Below are 17,356 nucleotides of genomic sequence, written 5' to 3'. Positions count from 1 at the left end.
TTATCTAGTATTTTCTTGTTTTTTTCCACCGTTATCGGGCTTAGCAGAATATGTTAGTGGAATAGGTTTGCGTCTTCTTGTAATCAATTGTACAGGATATTAGATTTGGAGCTTTGTTTGAACCGAGGTGGTTGTAAGACAGTCCTCCCGCCCTTGATCGAGGAAAGGGGCTGTACCGTCAACATTTTCTCTAGATTTAAATGTTCTAAATTGATTGTGTTTATTTCTGGTTTGCTTTATCCTACCTTATTAGACCTTTAGTCTACCCTACCCATGTCAGTTCTAGCCATCCTGCATCAATTGTTCCATCAAATTAGCCTTTCCAAAGAGAACATACATATAGATAGATTTTGAGAGAGAGATAGAGGGAGGAAGGGGGCGAGAGAGATAGAGATAGAAAGAAAGAGATGGAGACAGACAGAGGGAGAGAGACAGAGCATGAGAGAGAGGGAGAGAGGAATGGAGAGAGAGGGAGACAAGGAGAGAGAGCAAAGCAGAGGGAGAGAGGAAGGGAGAGAGAGGGAGGCAAAGGGAGAGAGAGAGCGCGAGTGAGAGGGAGAGAGGAAGGGAGAGAGAGGGAGACAGAGGGAGGAAGGAAGAGAGAGAGGGGAAGAGAGGAAGGGAGAGAGAGGGAGACAGAGGTAAGGAGGAAGAGAGAGGGAGAGAGGGAGAGGAAGAGAGGAAGGGAGAGAGAGAGGGAGAGAGAGGGAGATAGAGAGAGAGGGGAAGAGATGAAGGGAGAGAGGGAGAAGAGGGAGGAAGGAAGAGAGTGAGAGAAAGGGGAAGAGAGAAAGGGAGAGAGAGGGAGAGGGGAAGAGATGAAGGGAGAGAAAGTGAGACAGAGGGTGAGAGAGAGAGAGAGGAAGAGAGAGAGAGAGAGAAAGGAAGAGAGGAAGGGAGAGAGAGGGAGGGAGAGCGAGACAAAGCAAGAGAAAGGAAGAGAGGAAGGGAGAGAGAGAGAGGGAAGGAGGGAGAGAGAGGAAGATAGGAAGGAGAGAGAGAGCGCTAGAGAGAGTGATAGAGGAAGAGAGAGAGAGAGGGGGAGAGGAGAGAAAGGGTGGGAGAGACCGAGAGCAAGAGAGAGGGAGAGAGGAGAGAAAGGGAGGGAGAGACCGAGAGCGAGAGAGAGGGAGATAGGAGAGAAAGGGAGGGAGAGACAGAGAGCGGGAGAGAAAGAGAGATGAGACAAAGGGATGAGAGAGAAGGTGTTAGAGAGAGAGGGAGAGAGGGGGAGTGAGAGCAAACGGGAGAGAGAGAGGGAGAGAGAGAGAGGAGGTGAGCGAGAGAAACCGAGAGGGAGTGTTGGGGTTTGCTAGCCCCCCCTATCGTGGGAATGCGGGAGAGGGGAGGCCTGACTTGTCAAGGCTCCAATAGGGGAGGGGCACGAGAATCGAGATGCCCCCCCCTCTCGTCCTTCTGTGAAAAATGGCCCATTTTGGGGCCCATTTCTCTGTTATTTAAAGGGGTGTTCATTCCCCTTAAACCCTAATCTGTTTTAGCAGCCGTTAAGTGTTTTTTGTTCATTCATCTTGTCTCTTCCTCTCTATCTCCCCCTTGGTTTTGTCTTCATCACTCCTTGGTGGTTACTCCCTTGGTTTGGGAGTTGAAGAAGGCGTTGCTCTACTGCACCACACGAGAAGCGAGTGCCCTGCACCAAGAGCCTTGCAGGTTGACGCCACGCCGGTGACGTTAAGAGGTTCTTATTACCTGTCTAAATACGTCGACATTTATCTTGTCCGAGTTAATTTCGCATTTCTACCAAAGCATCTTGGGTTGCTGTTTTCTTCAACGAGTTTCAACAGAGAGAGCGCGATAGAGAGGGAGAGAGGGAGAGAGAGAGAGCGGGAGAGAGAGGGAAAGAGGAAGGGAGAGGGAGAGGGAGAGAGGGACAGAGAGAGAGCAGGAGAGAGAGGGAAAGGGGAAGGGAGAGGGAGAGAGGGAAAGAGGAAGGGAGAGAGACAGAGGGAGAGTGAGAGAGAGGAAGAGAGGAAGGAGAGGGAGAGAGGGAGAGGAAGAGAAAGGAGGGAGAGAGAGAGAGAGAGAGAGAGAGGGAGAGGAAGAGACAGGAGGGAGGGAGGGAGGGAGAGAGAGAGAGAGAGAGATATATCAGTCAGCGAGGAGGTGTGAGGTAGTGGGTGTGACGCATACGTCGCAGAAGGCTGGAGTCAAGGCTCTACGTGGGGGCCTTATCGGTTGGTAAGCCCCCATGTTTAGTAGGTAAACTAGTTAATGATCTCTTTAAGAGTTGGTTTTCTTTGAAGTATCGAACTATCTCTTTCCCTCTAGCGTTGCTCTCTCTCCTTCTAGCTCCTCTTTCTATTCTCGTCTTTCTAGCGTTCCCTTCCTAGCGCCTCTCTTCCATTTTGTCCATCCGAAGGTCCACCTATCGCCATATTGGCGGATCATTCCCGGAGATACTCAATCCGTTCTGACCAAGCGCGGATTCCGGGTCTTCCCTGGGATACTCCATCCGTTCTGGGTCTTCCGTCCTGAAGCGGTCTTCCAGTTTGGGAAGTTCCCTCCCACCCCGAGGTACATTGTCACGATTGTTCAGTTGTTTTTTGTATTGTTCCTGGTATCATTTTACATAACGGTGCCCCTAAGAACAAAAGTGTAGGCTGAAACTCTTATCCATTCCTCCCATCTCATGAGATACTCGATCACAAAAATGGCAAAAAAGCATCGAAAAATGCAAGCCGGTTCAGAATCTTCAAAGATTCCTCATACTCTTCTCACAAATCACTGTCACCCAAATAAAAACAAAATCATGTCTGTTTCTTCCTCTCGGACATTCAATCCTACTGCGATTTCCCTGGATGGCCATGGTAAGCATATCGGGATAGTAATATCCGCCTGAGTTCCGCCGGGTCGACCTCCACTGATCCGCTCTCTGGACGGTAAAAACCGGTCTCCGGATCCGGTATCCACTCCGCCTTCGCCGCCTGCGCAGGCGACTGAGCCGCTCTGCTTATCTTCCCCTTCATAGACCACACCGCCTTCTCTTCCACCTTCCTCACCGCCGCCGCCGCTGAGTAACACCGCCTGTGTAAGCCAGATGATGGCTATTATTTACCAACACGGACGCGAGAGAGATAAGATTGTTGTAGATAAAAGCTTTGGTTACCTGCTGACGAGACGGGCAACGGCAGAGATAGAATGAGCCATGCGAGCAAGACGATCTGTAGTGTGAAGAAAGAAGGATTGAATGTTTAAGGATAGCTCGGTGTGGGTGTATTTAAGTAGGGAGGAGGTCGGACGTGCTGGATATTTGTGGGGATCGTGGCAAAATTTGATGGATGGGTGTGAAGGTGGACGCGGCGCTGCTTTTTTCCGGTAACGAGGGGCGCTTCTCTTTTCCGTGTGCGCGTGATATTTACTGCCTGGTTTCTCTCTCTCTCTCTCTCTTGACTCCTAGTTTCTCTCTCACTCTATACATCTCTTCCCCCCCTCTCCCATTCACTTCCGTTCACTCCCACTATCCGTCTCTCTCTCTCTCTCATTCTCTCCCTATCTATCTCCCAGTTTCTCTCTCCCTCTATTCGTCTCTCTCTCTCTCTCTCTCTCTCTTCTGTCTCCTAGTTTCTCTCTCCCTCTATCCATCTCTCTCCCTCCCCCCCTCTCCTATTCACTTCCATTCACTCCCACTATCCGTCTCTCTCTCGCTCTCATTCTCTCCCTGTGTATCTCCCAGTTTCTTTCTCCCTCTATTCGTCTCTCTCTCTCTCTCTCCTCCATTCTCTTCATATCTATCTCCCAGTTTCTCTCTCCCTCTATTCGTCTCTCTCTCTCTCTCCCCCACTCTCTCCCTATCTATCTCCCAGTTTCTCTCTCCCTTTATTCGTCTCTCTCTCTCTCTCTCTCCCCCATTCTCTCCCTATCTATCTCCCAGTTTCTCTCTCCCTCTATTCGTCTCTCTCTCTCTCTCCCCCATTCTCTCCCTATCTCTCTCCCAGTTTCTCTCTCCGTCTTTTCGTCTCTCTCTCTCCCCCATCCTCTCCCTATCTATCACCCAGTTTCTCTCCCCCTCTATTCGTCTCTCTCTCTCTCTCCCATTCTCTCCCTATCTATCACCCAGTTTCTCTCTCCCTCTATTCGTCTCTCTCTCTCTCTCCCTCATTCTCTCCCTATTTATCTCCTCTCTCTCCCTCTATATGTCTCTCTCTCTCTCTCTCTCTCGCGCTCTCTCTCTCTCCCATTCACTCCCATTCCCTCCCTATCTATATCCCATTTTCTCTCTCTTGCTCTCGCCCTCATTTGTCTACAATCTTTTACTCCTCCCGTCGCATGTCTGAGCATATTTTAATATTGGGATAATATAATAACCCCACCATATTTTTATGTACCTATCTATCTCTACGTTTAACTGCATACAATATATATCTGCTGTCTGTATAAAGTATTTACGAATATATCTGCAAGCCTTTGTTATTATTGATGTCTTACTATACTATATTAATTTATGAGTAATCCTATCTTTATTTAGTTTCACAAATCTTAAACTATGTAAATATCCATATACTTTGTGTCAGGCTTATGTCTACATCGACAATGTAAATATCTATCACAATCACTCGTGGGAATAAATAAACAAATGTAAACATGTAGACATAGATAAATATATTCAATATTCAATGCATAAATATATATATATATATATATTAGGTATCTAAGTAATCCAGACAGTTTGTATGTAAGTATGTTTTTCATAATAAATGTCTGGATTCTTTGAATTTTTTCTGATATCCTTAAAAAATTCATTTGGACCGAATTTTTATACGCGAAGGAAAATAAATGCATCGCATGTGTGCATCCACTAACCACTCCTACTTTTTTTCTTCTTAATGCAATATATATTTTGGTTTTCATATCCATTTCAAAATCTCATATGAAACCAGTTCTAAGATAAGTTGAATCTCAACACTTTTACTATATTTTTGTGCTACAACCTCACATTTTTGTGTAGGTTAGCATGACATTCTTGTTGGGTGTGATCTAATGACAAAAAATATAAAAGGGGGTAGTTTCACTGAGTAAAAAGTTTGGCTTCGTAAATCATTCTTTAGTTGTTACTTTCATCAACTAAATTGCCCAGTCATGTGTTTATTTCAGTGTTGAACCTCTGAATCTCAATATCCCTACTTGAGACTTTTTAAATCAAACATGGACACAGACATTTGATATTCCTGGCCATGGAATGCACTCCTAAGTAGCTTATATTATTACTTCCATCTTAAATAGAATACTATTTTTTTGTGGACAAATTGACAAAAACTAATAGGGCTGTTTATTATCTATTTCAAAATCATGTATACTACAAGTATATACCAAAATATGGAATGAAGATAGTGAACGGAAAACACAAGAATTGATATAAGCTCTGAAAAATCCCCGATTCTGCAGTAGGTCCTTAATATGAATCCTTTTACTCCATCAAAAATCCAGGGAAGATCCCAAGTATTTTATACAAAGGTGATATGAAATTAAAAAAAAAAAGAAAATTCTTTGATTGAGGTATCTTCTTCCTGAACTTGCAAACCAAGAATATCACATGCCAAATTTATTCATCTTCCTTGTTTAGTGACTGAGACCATCAAACAATGATTGGAATTTTGGGTTGTCTTCCTTAATTCATCTAATAAAGAAATTCAATTTAAAACATTTAACTCTGTTACACAATTATAAGAAAAACACGAATGAAATAAATGTGATGCGAAAATTTTCAGTTAATCCAAAACTATGCATTTTCTATTTACAGTATTTTACATATAGTAGTTTATAATGTTTTAATACCTTCTGATCTGAATTCGTTTGATAAATATCAGTTTCTTTTGATATTAATCCACAAGTTTAGTTTACAAATGTATTTGTATCTAAATCCATTATTAAAAATCAACTAGGAATAGCAAAACTAATAAATCTATTGAACGTTAAATATCTCAGTACATGATTGATATCAAATAGAATGTGTTATTGTCAATGCACTATAAAGTCTCTTAAGTCAATTCTTTGTTATACCTATTTTATAGTAGCACTGTGATCGGGAAAATCTAATTTAATATAAGTTAGCGGGCTCATCAGTTAATCCCAATCCATATGAGATGCTCCGTTTACAACTGTTTAAACTTACTTTAATATCAATTGAGTTTCCTCTATCTAATTTGTTTTATTAAACTAAGATAGAGAGAATTGAGGTGAGACCGAGTGATACTGAAATAGTATTGGGGTAAAATAATTTAATTTGTAAGTGTTATATTCATAAATTTATTGAATATAATTTTATAGGGAGTAACATAACTAAAATTTTTAAGATAGGAATAAATTTTATGTGGAATTAAGAGAGTTTGAACAACATCAATTAATAAAATTTGAATATTTTCACTTTAATCCAAGATAGTGTTTTTTTTTGATAGGCTATATTTAAAATTTCCACTTATCGAAATATAGCCTATCAAACTGAGTGATGAGAGAGGGAGAGCTTCCCAGGAGAGAAGATAAAATATTGGGATTATGAAGATTTCACAAATGGTTTCTCAAGAAAAATATCACTCGGCCTAATACTATTTATTTTTTCCATGCATTGATCTATAATTTTTAGGCCTGCTGTCTATCTAGATGGGGTCCCCTTCCTACAGTTGGGCGTCCTGCCCACCGTTTTGTACCATTGGATGGCCCTTTCTATCCAGATCTGGTTGTATATGGAGCCCAACGTTGGCCTGGATTTCTTGTCCAGTCAGGCCAACTAAGAGAAGAATCCATGGGTTTTCCTGAACTAGCTGAAATTCCTTCCAAAGAAGTCATTTATTGTGTTCACATACCATTAGAAAATCAACACTTGAGTTGTCTGGCACAAAATCAAATCAGCAATTCACAAAGAAATATTGAAATTTGCAGTAAGAAAAAACTTCGATGATAAGTAAAAGAGAATAAATAAGAAGTAACATGCACATATCATAATGTATGTGAACACACACTCTAATGCCGTATAAATAGTGTATGCGAACTAATGAAAATGAATGTCTTCACCTTTCAAACTGGGCTTTCCAAATAGGAAGTCGTGTCGCTATAAAATGTCTCCCAAAATGTAAACAGTCTATCTTTTGAGCATGTTCGAGCTTCAGAGAAGAGGAAAATGCCACTAATTAACCAGTTCCATGCCGATCACAACATCACACAAGATATTTCACTGAGATTTTAGTAATAATCTTTTAAAATTGGACTTATTTCTGAAGCATAATAATTATTTCTGAAAAACCTAGAGAGATATAGAGATAGAGCGATAGAGAGATAGAGATAGAAAGAGACAAAGAGATAGATGGCGAGAGAGAGAGAGGGAGAGAGAGAGAGACAGAGAGAGAGAGATAAGGAGAGAGCGAGAGGGAGAGAGGGAGAGGCAGAGAGAGAGAGAGATAAGGAGAGAGCGAGAGGGAGAGAGGGAGAGGCAGAGAGAGAGAGATAAGGAGAGAGCGAGAGGGAGAGAGGGAGAGGCAGAGAGAGAGAGAGAAGGAGAGAGAGAGAGGGAGAGAGGGAGAGAGAGAGAGAGAGAGAGAGAGAGAGAGAGAGAGAGAGAGAGAAGGAGAGAGGGAGAGGGAGAGAGGGAGAGAGAGATAGAGGGTGAGGGAGAGGCAGAGAGAGAAGAGATAGAGAAAGAGAGGCGCAGAGAGAGAGAGGGAGAGAGGAAATAGCAGAGAGAGAGAGAGACAAAGAGAGAGAGAGGAAGAGTCAAAGCAAGAGAGAGAGAGAGCGAGAGAGAGGGAGAGAGGGAGACACAGTGAGAGAGATAGAGGGAGAGAGAGAGAGGGAGGCAGAGAGAGAGAGGGAAAGAGAGAGGGAGATAGAGAAAGAGGGAAAGAGAGAGAGAGATAGAGAAAGAGAGAGAAAGAGAGAGAGAGAGAGAGAGAGCGAGAGAGAGGGAGAGACAGAGTGATGTAGGACAACTAATGAAAGGGCGACCGAGGGGATGGATATGACAACGACGGATGTGGGGTGCTGGAGGGGTTTGAATGGGGATGAATTCGGAGTTTAAAACTGATGGAATACTGGTGGTGCAGCTTCGATCCTCGTCGAGGACGAGAGTACTGTCTTCACCCACCGCGACGATGCCGAAGCAGCAAAATCAATACCCGAATTCACGTCACGATAGAAACACTTGAAGAAAATTTTAGGAAAATCCAAATCAAAACAAATCTGACAACGGTGGAGACTTCTCGAGGAATACTGGACGGAGAACACTTCGACACCAAAGAGTTCAGGCGTACCTCAGCACTGTAGTGCGTGAAGAGGATGTGGGAAATTCTGATCGTGACGAGGCTGGGCGAATCTGGGCGTTGAGAGGCCCACTGGACGATGTGATCTGGACATTCCGGGCATTGAACGGCCCTGGTGGAGAGTGAGACGGACGAGTGCAGACACGACGAGGCGGGGCAGGAGGCCTGGTCGGGCGGCTTGGCGGCCTTAGGGCGACCTTCGGTGAGCAGCCAGGGGTGGCCCTTAAGCGGCCCTGGGCAGGTGGCCTGGGGGTGGCCTGGGGCAGCCTTGGCAACCCTGGTTGGGCCAGCCTGGGTGGCCTTTGGGCGGCCCCGAGCGGGCAGCCTGAGGGCGGCCTTGGGCGGTCCTGGCAGGGGCTTCCTTGGGCGGAGAGCCTGGGCGGCCTGGGGATGGCCCTGGGCGGCCCTTGATGGGGCGACCTTGGGCGGCCCCGCGTGGGCTGCCTGGGGCAGCCCTGGGTGGCCCTGAGCGGCCCTTGATGGGGCGGCCTTGGGCAGCCTTGGGTGGCCCTGTGTGGGCGGCCTGGGACGGCCCTGGGCGAGCCTTGATGAGGCGGCCTTAGGCGGCCTAGGACAGCCCTAGATGGAGCGGTCTGGGGCGTCCTTGGTGGCCCAAGGTGGGCGGCTTGGGCCGAGAACCTGGGTGGCCTGGGGATGGCCTTGGGCAGCCCTGGATGGGCGGCCTGGGGTGTCCTTGGTGGCCCAAGGTGGGCGGCCTGGGCGGCAACCTAGGGCTGCCAAGGGCGAGGGACAAGAAGGGGAGAGAAAGAGAGAAGAGGGAAAGGAAGGAAGGGGAGGAATGGAGAGGAGGAGAAGGACGGCGACTGACGACGCAAGGCGGTGGCGGCGGCGGCGGCGGAGGCGGCAGAGGTAGGGTTGAGGAAACTCGATTCTTGAATTATGACAGCCTAACTGTTTCTTGAAACAATGGCCTATACATATAGGCCTTGGAGGAAAGAGAAAATACAACTTAAAGATGAGATATTAAAGACGAGAAATTAAAGACGCAAGACGTGCTTCATGTCACGCCAAGGGGCAGTTGTTGATCTGCCGTTGGTGACGTGTCATGATGCGCGAAGGAGCGTGCGTATGTGGAGACGTGTGTAGCGGAGACGGTTGCGGCGTGTCCGTGGCGGAGGTGTTGACATCGGTTGACTGTGGCGGTGTGTCCGTGGCGGAGACGTTGACTTTGGTTGATGGTGGCGGCGCATCCGGTGTCGATGCAATGCCGTCCACGCCACCACACACACACACACAGAGAGAGAGAGAGAGAGAGAGAGAGAGAGAGAGAGAGAGAGAGAGAGAGAGAGAGAGAGAGAGAGAGAGAGAGAGAGAGAGAGAGAGAGAGAGAGAGGGGGAGAGGGGCGTCCGTGGCGGAGGTGTTGACATCGGTTGACTGTGTCTGTGTGTCCGTGGCGGAGGTGTTGACATCGGTTGACTGTGGCGGTGTGTCCGTGACGGAGACGTTGACTTCGGTTGATGGCGGCGGCGCGTCCGGTGTCGATGCGATAGCGTCCACGCCACCACACACACAGAGACAGAGAGAGAGAGAGAGAGAGAGAGAGAGAGAGAGAGAGAGAGAGAGAGAGAGAGAGAGAGAGAGAGAGAGAGAGAGAGAGAGAGAGAGAGAGAGAGAGAGAGAGAGAGAGAGAGAGAGAGAGAGAGAGAGAGAGAGAGAGAGAGAGAGAGAGAGAGAGAGAGAGGGAGAGAGAGGGAGAGACAGAGAGAGAGGGAGAGAGAGAGAGAGAGAAGGAGAGACAGAGAGAGAGAGAGGGGAGAGAGAGGGAGAGAGAGAGAGAGAGAGAGAGAGAGAGAGAGAGAGAGAGAGAGAGAGAGAGAGAGAGAGAGAGAGAGAGAGAGAGAGAGAGAGAGAGAGAGAGAGAGAGAGAGAAAGAGAGAGAGAGAGAGAGAGAGATAGAGAGTGAGAGAGAGACGGAGAGAATGAGAGAGAGAGAGGGGGAGAGAGGGAGAGACAGTGAGAGAGAGAGAGAGAGGGAAAGACAGAGAGAGAGAGAGGGAGAGAGAGAGAGAGAGAGAGAGAAGGAGAGAGAGAGAGAGAGAGAGATCCAGCAGTCCCGAATGAAGCCGGTCCAGAATCTCTCCGGATTCCTTAAACTCGAATTCGAAATCATTGCCATCTACTGAAATACCAAACCAGTTACAAGAAAAGTCGCATCCCTCGTCCTCATCGTCGTCTCTCCCTGTCTTTCTCTGGCACTATCTTCCAACTTATCACGACTTCACTGCATGCCCATGACCGGCGTATCCAGACTGCATCATCCGCCGGAGATCCGCCGCGTCCACCTCCACGGATCCGCTCGCGGGCCGGTAAAATCCCGTCGACGGATCCGGAACCCAATCCCTCGCCGGCTCCTTTGCCGGCGACTGAGCCGCACTGCTCATCTTCTTCCCTTTCGTTGACCCCGTCGCCTTCTCCTCCGCCTTCCTCTGCGCCGCCACTACGGAGAAACACCGCCTGCGTAACCCAAAAAATGGCTATCGAGTTAACCCACCGAGCGCGAGAGATAAGATGGTTATGTATACACAAGGACTCTTCGTACCTGCTGATGAAACGCGCAGTTGCGGAAGAGAGAGACTGAGCCATCCTGGTAAAGAACAAGAATATGCAGAGAGCGAGAGTACAAGGAAGATTGAATCCGTGCTGCTGCTTCTGCGTCGTGGGTTTGGTTTATGAAAGAGGGAAGATGGGCCATGCCGAACATACCGGGTCGTTCCTGGAAGATGGGTATTTTCATTATGTAGTTGCCGACTTGGTTCCTCTCTCATTCCCCCCCCTCTCTCTCTTCTCTACTTTATATACCCATATTGTCCTATAATTTTGTCTCATCATACATGTAGAAACACGTACAGTCTATATTATATATATATAAATAGTATCAGTCTATATATACTTATACCTATCTATTCATTTATTAACCTGTGCATTTGATAAAGTATACAAGTCTAACCACACGAGCATCTAGAATCTCTGTAATTTGTTCCCTCTATCTACTATCTAATTATGTATCTACCTATTTCTACGGAAATGTCTTCGTGTTTATATGTTTCTATAAAACAATCTATCGATTTGTCCCATATGTCTTGCAATATAAACATTTAGTCAGCCTAACATAATGCTTAATTTGCATTTGCTTTTTCATCTGTCTATTAATCCACATTTATGGCGCTGGATGCATCTATTTACCTCTCCATTAAACGTTCCTCCCTTTTAAGTGCATATAATATCTGTTGAAATGATTAGCTTTATTTATATCTATATGTACTTTTCCGTCAGACTATCCTTTTCTCTATCTAACGATGAAAAGGTTGACAAAGATATTGACTAGGTCCAACTATGTGGGGGGAAATTCCACCGCAGCCGTCTCTATTGACTGCAGAATTGTTTCTTTTTGGGGTCGTTGAAGATGATGTCATCGGTCAATAGAAGAGACGGTCTGACTACATCTGCCTTATTTACGGCGCTTTTCATCGCCAGCTTTCCATTTCTTTGATTATTTTATGCAGTTCTTGGATATGTATGTTACGAAAACAATTTCCAATACTGCATCCTTGTTTAGAGGGAGAGACGTAACAAAATTATTGAGAGAGAAAGATATCAGTGGCCAGTAAAGAGAGCGCGCCCGGCGGAGAAGAGATAGGCCATGCGGTCCGCCGCGTCGCCGCAGGGCTGGAGGCGGCGGTACAGGCAGCGGTGGAGTTCTTGAACAAGGCGGTGAAGCCGCTGCTGGTGGGGGGCCGATGCTGAGGGTGGGCAAGGCCGGCGACGCCTTGGCCGAGCTCGCCGACGCCTGCGGCTAAGCCGTGGCGGTGATGCCGTTGGCGAAGGGTATCGTCCCTAAACATCTTCCTTACTTCATCGGCACTTACTAGGGCGCTGAGATCATCGAATCTGCCGACGCTTACCTCTTCGCCGGGCCGATCTTCAACGACTACAGCTCGTTGGGTTACTCCCTCTTGGCTCTTGCTTAAGAAGGAGAAGGCCATCATTGTGCAGCCTGATCGCGTCGTGATTGCCAACAGCCCGGCGTTTGGGTGCGTGCTGATGAAGGATTTCCTGGGTGCTTTGGGGAAGAGGCTCCGTAAGAATACCATCGCGTTTCAGAATTAACAGCGGATTTTTGGCCCGGCGGAGTTCTGATGGGGTGCAAGCCGGAGGAGCCTCTACTGGTCAATATCCTGTTCAAGTATGTTCAAGAGATGATCAGCGGAGATACTGCTGTCATTGTTGCGATGGGAGATTCTAGTTTAACTGCCAGAAGCTCAAGCTTCCTGTTGGCTGTGGGTAAGTCCCAAAAGTTTCTTTCTTGGTTTCATCATCATTTTCTTCTTCTTCTTCATCATCATCGTCTTGTCGGCCTCCTTTGTCGTCTTCATCATCATCACCTTCTTCTTCAAGGCCTTTTAAAAAGTCATCATCATCAACAACAACGACAATGTTCTTCTTCTTCATCATCAGCAGGCGTCATCATCATCATTAACATCATTAAGAACTATGTTCTTCATCATCTTCCTCTTCTCCATTCCATTTTCATCATATTCTTCATCGTCATCTTCTCCACCTATTCCTCATTCTCATCTTCATCATCATCACTTTCTAGGTCTTTTAACAGCCATCATCATCAACAACGACAACATTTTCTTAATCATCAGCAGCCTTCATCATCATCATCATAATCATTAATAACAACGTTCTTCATCATTATCATGACGATAACATGTTCTTCTTCATCATCATCATCTTCTTCTTCATCGTCGTATCCTCCACCTCCTTTTCATCCTCATCTTCATCATCATCACCTTCAAGGTCTTTTAAGAATGATCATCATCAACAACAACGACAGCATTCTTCTTTTTCGTTATCAGCTGAATTATCGTCACCATTAAGAACAACAATCTTCGTAATTATCATCAAGAACAACAACAGCGGTGCAGTTTTTATTCGTCATCAACAACAACAGCAAATATTCATCATCATCATGATCACGATCAGAATCGATATATCTGTGGAACAGGTACGAGTTTCAGATGCAGTACGGGCCGATCGGATGGTCGGTGGGGGTGACATTGGGATACGTGCAGGCAGCAAAGAACAAGTGCTTGACATCGTTCATCAGAGATAAGCGCTTCCAGGTGATGGCCCAGGATGTGTCCACAATGCTATGCGCTGGCCACAACCCCATCATCAAGGTTGAGATCCATGATCACCCTTACAATGTCATCGAGAACTGGAACTACACTGCCCTCGTTGACGCCATCCACAATGTCCATGGCCAGTGGGAAGAGAAGTCAACGACTAGATGGGAAGAGAAATCGACAATAATTTGAACATTTGATCAGATTCGAACAACATGTTTGAATTGAGTCTAACTAGTTTACTCGATCCGAACATTGGGTCAGTTTAAACAAACCGATCAAAACCCGGTGTGAAGATTGGGTTCAAATCAAATCTAAAATGGACTGATCGAGGTTCGGATTCGATTTCTGAATGCTCGATTCGATTGAACATTCAAATGATCAGTCCAAATCCCCGATTATTGCTCTTTAGTGTTAAAAATATTCGTTGTTCTCTATGACAGCGTGTCACGCAGTCAAATCCCGAGCTAAGAACAATAGTCAAATCTGACGTACAACTGGTCTCAATGGTTGGCGCAGAACACTGAGCAGACTTAAACTCTTGGAGTGGAATTCTTCTTACAATAGCCTAAATACACATAGAGGGGGTTAGAGGAGATGGTGGGGACACAGCCCCATCAGGGAATAGGGTCACTGCATTAATATCATCAAGAGGTGACATCCTAGTCATCGAACATTACATGGGTGAAGATGAGAGTTGATACCGAAGTAACGAGATGAGGTGCCACACGCCTGGGTGGTGTCGCAGTTATGCCTTGAGGCCCACCACTAAGCGTGTGCGCATGCCAGCCCCACCGCTATACGCATGCCCCTAGGCCAGGTGCCACGCGCCCATGGGCCTTGTGATCACACACGCCATTGACACCCATGCTAACACTGATCGCCTAGGCAGACCATACAATGCCGTCGCATTCGGCACCTCAAGCTGGGCACTGCGCGCCCATCAGTACCCGCGGGAGCGCCACGCGCCCTGAGCACTATCGGCGGTCACTATGCGCCAATGCCTTAATCTCGTGGCGGGATGTCTTCCGCCCCGGACCCTGCACACACGATGCCTACGCGTAGCCGCGCTGTTCCTCGCATAGTTTTGTGCACCACTGCCGCCCAGCCTGCGCGTCCCAGGCATGCACGCGGCACTTGGCATCCACGCTCGTGTGCTCTCAACATGCGCGGGTTACCCTGATCTACTGCGCAGTGCGCCGATAGACGCGCACTATCCGTAGTGTGTTACCACTGCGGGGGCGATGGCCTGAAAGATCAGGATTGGCTGTCACCACCCTTAGTGCATTGCAGAATCACACTAAGTAGAACTCAGTCATTAAACATCATGACTCCAACACGCGAACATGCCCTCCCAATAAGCACGCAGGCCTCTAGAAAGGAATGACGCCTTATTAGGAGCCTAACACTATGCCACAACATCCACCTATCCTTTAACATGAGTAGCCTCCTATTAACAAACCAGAAAGAGAGAGATAAAGGGAGAACAAAGAGTGAGTGAGAGAGAGACAGGGGAAGAAGGAGAGATAGAGACAGTGAGAGAGAGAGATAGACAGAGATGGAGAGTTAGAGACAGTGAGAGAGAGGCAGACAGGGAGAGAGAAGAATGAGAGAGTGATAGAGTGAGAGAATGAGAGACATATTAAAAGAGAGATACAGAGAGAGTGAGTGAGTAAGCGAGAGAGTGACTAAGGGAGAGATAAAGATAGACTGAGAAGGAGAGATAAAGATAGTGAGAGAGAGGAGATAGAGAGAGAGAGAGAGGAATGAGATAGAGATTGAGTAAGCGAGAGAGACAGAGAGAGAGCAAGAGAGAGAGAGTGAGTGAGGGAGAGAGAGAAATAGACTGAGAGGGAGAGATAGAGAAAGCGAGAGAGAGAGGGAGAATAAGAGAGAGACAAAGTGAGGGAAAAAGAGAGAGACAAAGTGAGGGAAAAAGAGAGAGACAGACTGAGAGAGAAAGAGTTAGAGAGAGAGAATAAGAGAGATAGAGAGAGACTGAGTGAGGGGAGAGAGAGATAGAGAGAGAGTGAGAAGGAGAGATGATGGCGCACGCCATCAAAGATCATCGACGACGTCGTCCGCGCTGCCCGACACCATCGTCGAAGGCCGGGTGAAATTGCTCAAATTATCGCGTTTTGTTTTCTTCGTTCTTTCTCATGTTTTGTGTTTTTCTCGTGTCATCATTGTGTTTTCGTTGCTTCCGCGATGTGTCCCTATGTCCTTCGTCATCATCACGGGGAGGGATCCTTAGCCATTTTGTATCCCCTCCCTTGGGCCCTTCTTTCCTTGTTTTTTCTTCTTTTTATTTTTAATTTCCCCTTTTATTTTGTAATGAGGGGGCCCATTATATAAGGGACCCCTTAATGGACCCTTTCTTCCCCCCTTGTTGACCCAATTGGGGGCCTATTGACCTCTCCCTCCATCTAGGAATGGGACCGGTCGCCGCTTAACGTGGTCGGAAATTCCTGCTTGGCCGAGACTCTACTGACCTGGTATTTTTTCGGGACTCTGTTGTTGAACGCCTGTCTAGCCATGAAATCCGACCGACCCGGGTATCATTCAGCCATTACCCAGTCGATCGAGAAGCTCCTCCGGTCAGGAGTTTGGCCGCTTGGGGAATTTGGGTTGGTCGTGACCTGAACTGACCGAGAGTTTGCTCTGGCCGTAAGTTGAGCGGTAGCTGCCTGGATGTGGCAGCGGATCCTTGGTATCCTAAGTCGCCCACTGCCGGTATAAGACAGCTTGGCCCCCCATCGGCTACCAGATGCTACCGCGACTCCAACTGATCCATCGGCGAAGATTGTGCCGCTCGCACCTGTTAGCGACCTGCCCGGGGCGGCTAATCTATGTTTTCATGGACGGTTCCAGCTGAGCTGCTCGAGTCGCGTCGTCTTCGTGGATAGCTTCATCGTCTCCTCTCCTCTGACCTTTACTAATAGCTACGACATCTTTGTTTGCTTGTCGAGCTGCTGTTTGCTCTCCGGCGCCTCTCCGCCACACCCGCTCCGAATCGCCGCCGACGTTGACAAAATTCTGCACTACGAGCCCGCCAATGAGGTACGCCATCCTCTCCCGTCGCTCGTTTACTTACCGCTTGAGGTATAAGTTTGATTTGACTCCACCGCGCTTGGGCTAGGTAGGTGAGAGAGGCTTCAGAGAAACTACGATATTTGAGTGTCTTACCGGTACGAACAAGTACGTCCATTACGTGCGAGCCCTATGGATAAATTTCATTCAGACGTAGACACCTTCGTCATTCCGATGAGGTTTGAGAGGCCACCATCACCGTCACGTGGCGACCCCGTCCAAGCTTGGACCTCGGTGCCTCCCTCGAGTCGGAGCCTGTATGTACAACACGTAGGACACCCATTCATCACGTCGTAGTTACATAAACCGTTAGGGTTGCATCCGTTAGACGACGACACCGTCGATGTTCGATACCATCATCCCTTATTGGTACCGAGCCATCATACTCGCTGCCGACCGGGTGACGTCCTAGACGACGTCCGACATCAAGAGAGGGAGACACAAAGAGAGAGAAGAATGAGAGAGAGATAGAGAAAAAGAGAGTGAGTGAAAGACAGACTGAGATTTAGAGAGAGAGTGAGTGAGGGAGAGAGAGAGACAGACAGACTAGGAGGAGATAGAGGGAGAGGGAGACACAGAGAGAGTGTGTGAGAGAGAGTGAGTAAGAGAGACAGAGGGAGATAGAGTGAGAGCAAGTGAGAGAGAGGCAAATAGAGAGAGAGACTGAGTGAGTGAGTGTAGAGGCAGATAGACAGAGAGAGATAGAGGGAGTGAGTGAGTGAGTGAGTGAGAGAGAGACAGAAAGAGTGAGTGGCTGAGTGAGAGAGAAAGAGAAAGACATACAAACAGATAGAGAGGGAAATAGAGAGAAAGAGAAAGATAGATAGATAGAGAGAGATATAGAGAAA

General features: G+C 47.1%; 1 protein-coding gene and 1 pseudogene across 2 annotated transcripts; one reads left to right on the top strand and one right to left on the bottom strand.

Moving 5' to 3' along the window:
* Nucleotides 1–10,337: 10,337 nt before the first annotated feature.
* LOC144708739 (uncharacterized) lies at nucleotides 10,338–10,971 on the bottom strand. Its single transcript, XM_078582175.1, has 2 exons — nucleotides 10,826–10,971; nucleotides 10,338–10,740 (listed from the first exon to the last, which is right to left on the bottom strand). The coding sequence occupies exons 1-2, from the start codon at nucleotides 10,867–10,869 to the stop codon at nucleotides 10,497–10,499; spliced, it is 288 nt and encodes a 95-aa protein (XP_078438301.1). The 5' UTR covers nucleotides 10,870–10,971; the 3' UTR covers nucleotides 10,338–10,496.
* Nucleotides 10,972–11,619: 648 nt separating this feature from the next.
* Nucleotides 11,620–13,915, top strand: LOC144708293 (pyruvate decarboxylase 2-like; annotated as a pseudogene). Its single transcript, XR_013582763.1, has 4 exons — nucleotides 11,620–11,701; nucleotides 11,790–11,800; nucleotides 11,878–12,567; nucleotides 13,298–13,915. The product of XR_013582763.1 is annotated as a pyruvate decarboxylase 2-like (transcript).
* The last annotated feature ends 3,441 nt before the right edge of the window (nucleotides 13,916–17,356 follow it).

This window comes from Wolffia australiana, chromosome 10 (genome assembly GCF_029677425.1).
Source record: "Wolffia australiana isolate 7733 chromosome 10, ASM2967742v1".
NCBI classification, from domain to species: domain Eukaryota; kingdom Viridiplantae; phylum Streptophyta; class Magnoliopsida; order Alismatales; family Araceae; genus Wolffia; species Wolffia australiana.
The sequence above is the reverse complement of the archived record's forward strand: the minus strand, read 5'-3'. Positions and strand labels throughout refer to the sequence as shown.

Bases quoted from the DNA above. Each gene is read 5' to 3' on its own strand.
- LOC144708739 (XM_078582175.1), bottom strand. From the start codon at position 10,869: ATGGCTCAGTCTCTCTCTTCCGCAACTGCGCGTTTCATCAGCAG. The intron at 10,741-10,825 runs GTACGAAGAGTC...TGGGTTACGCAG, and splicing joins ACTGCGCGTTTCATCAGCAG to GCGGTGTTTCTCCGTAGTGG.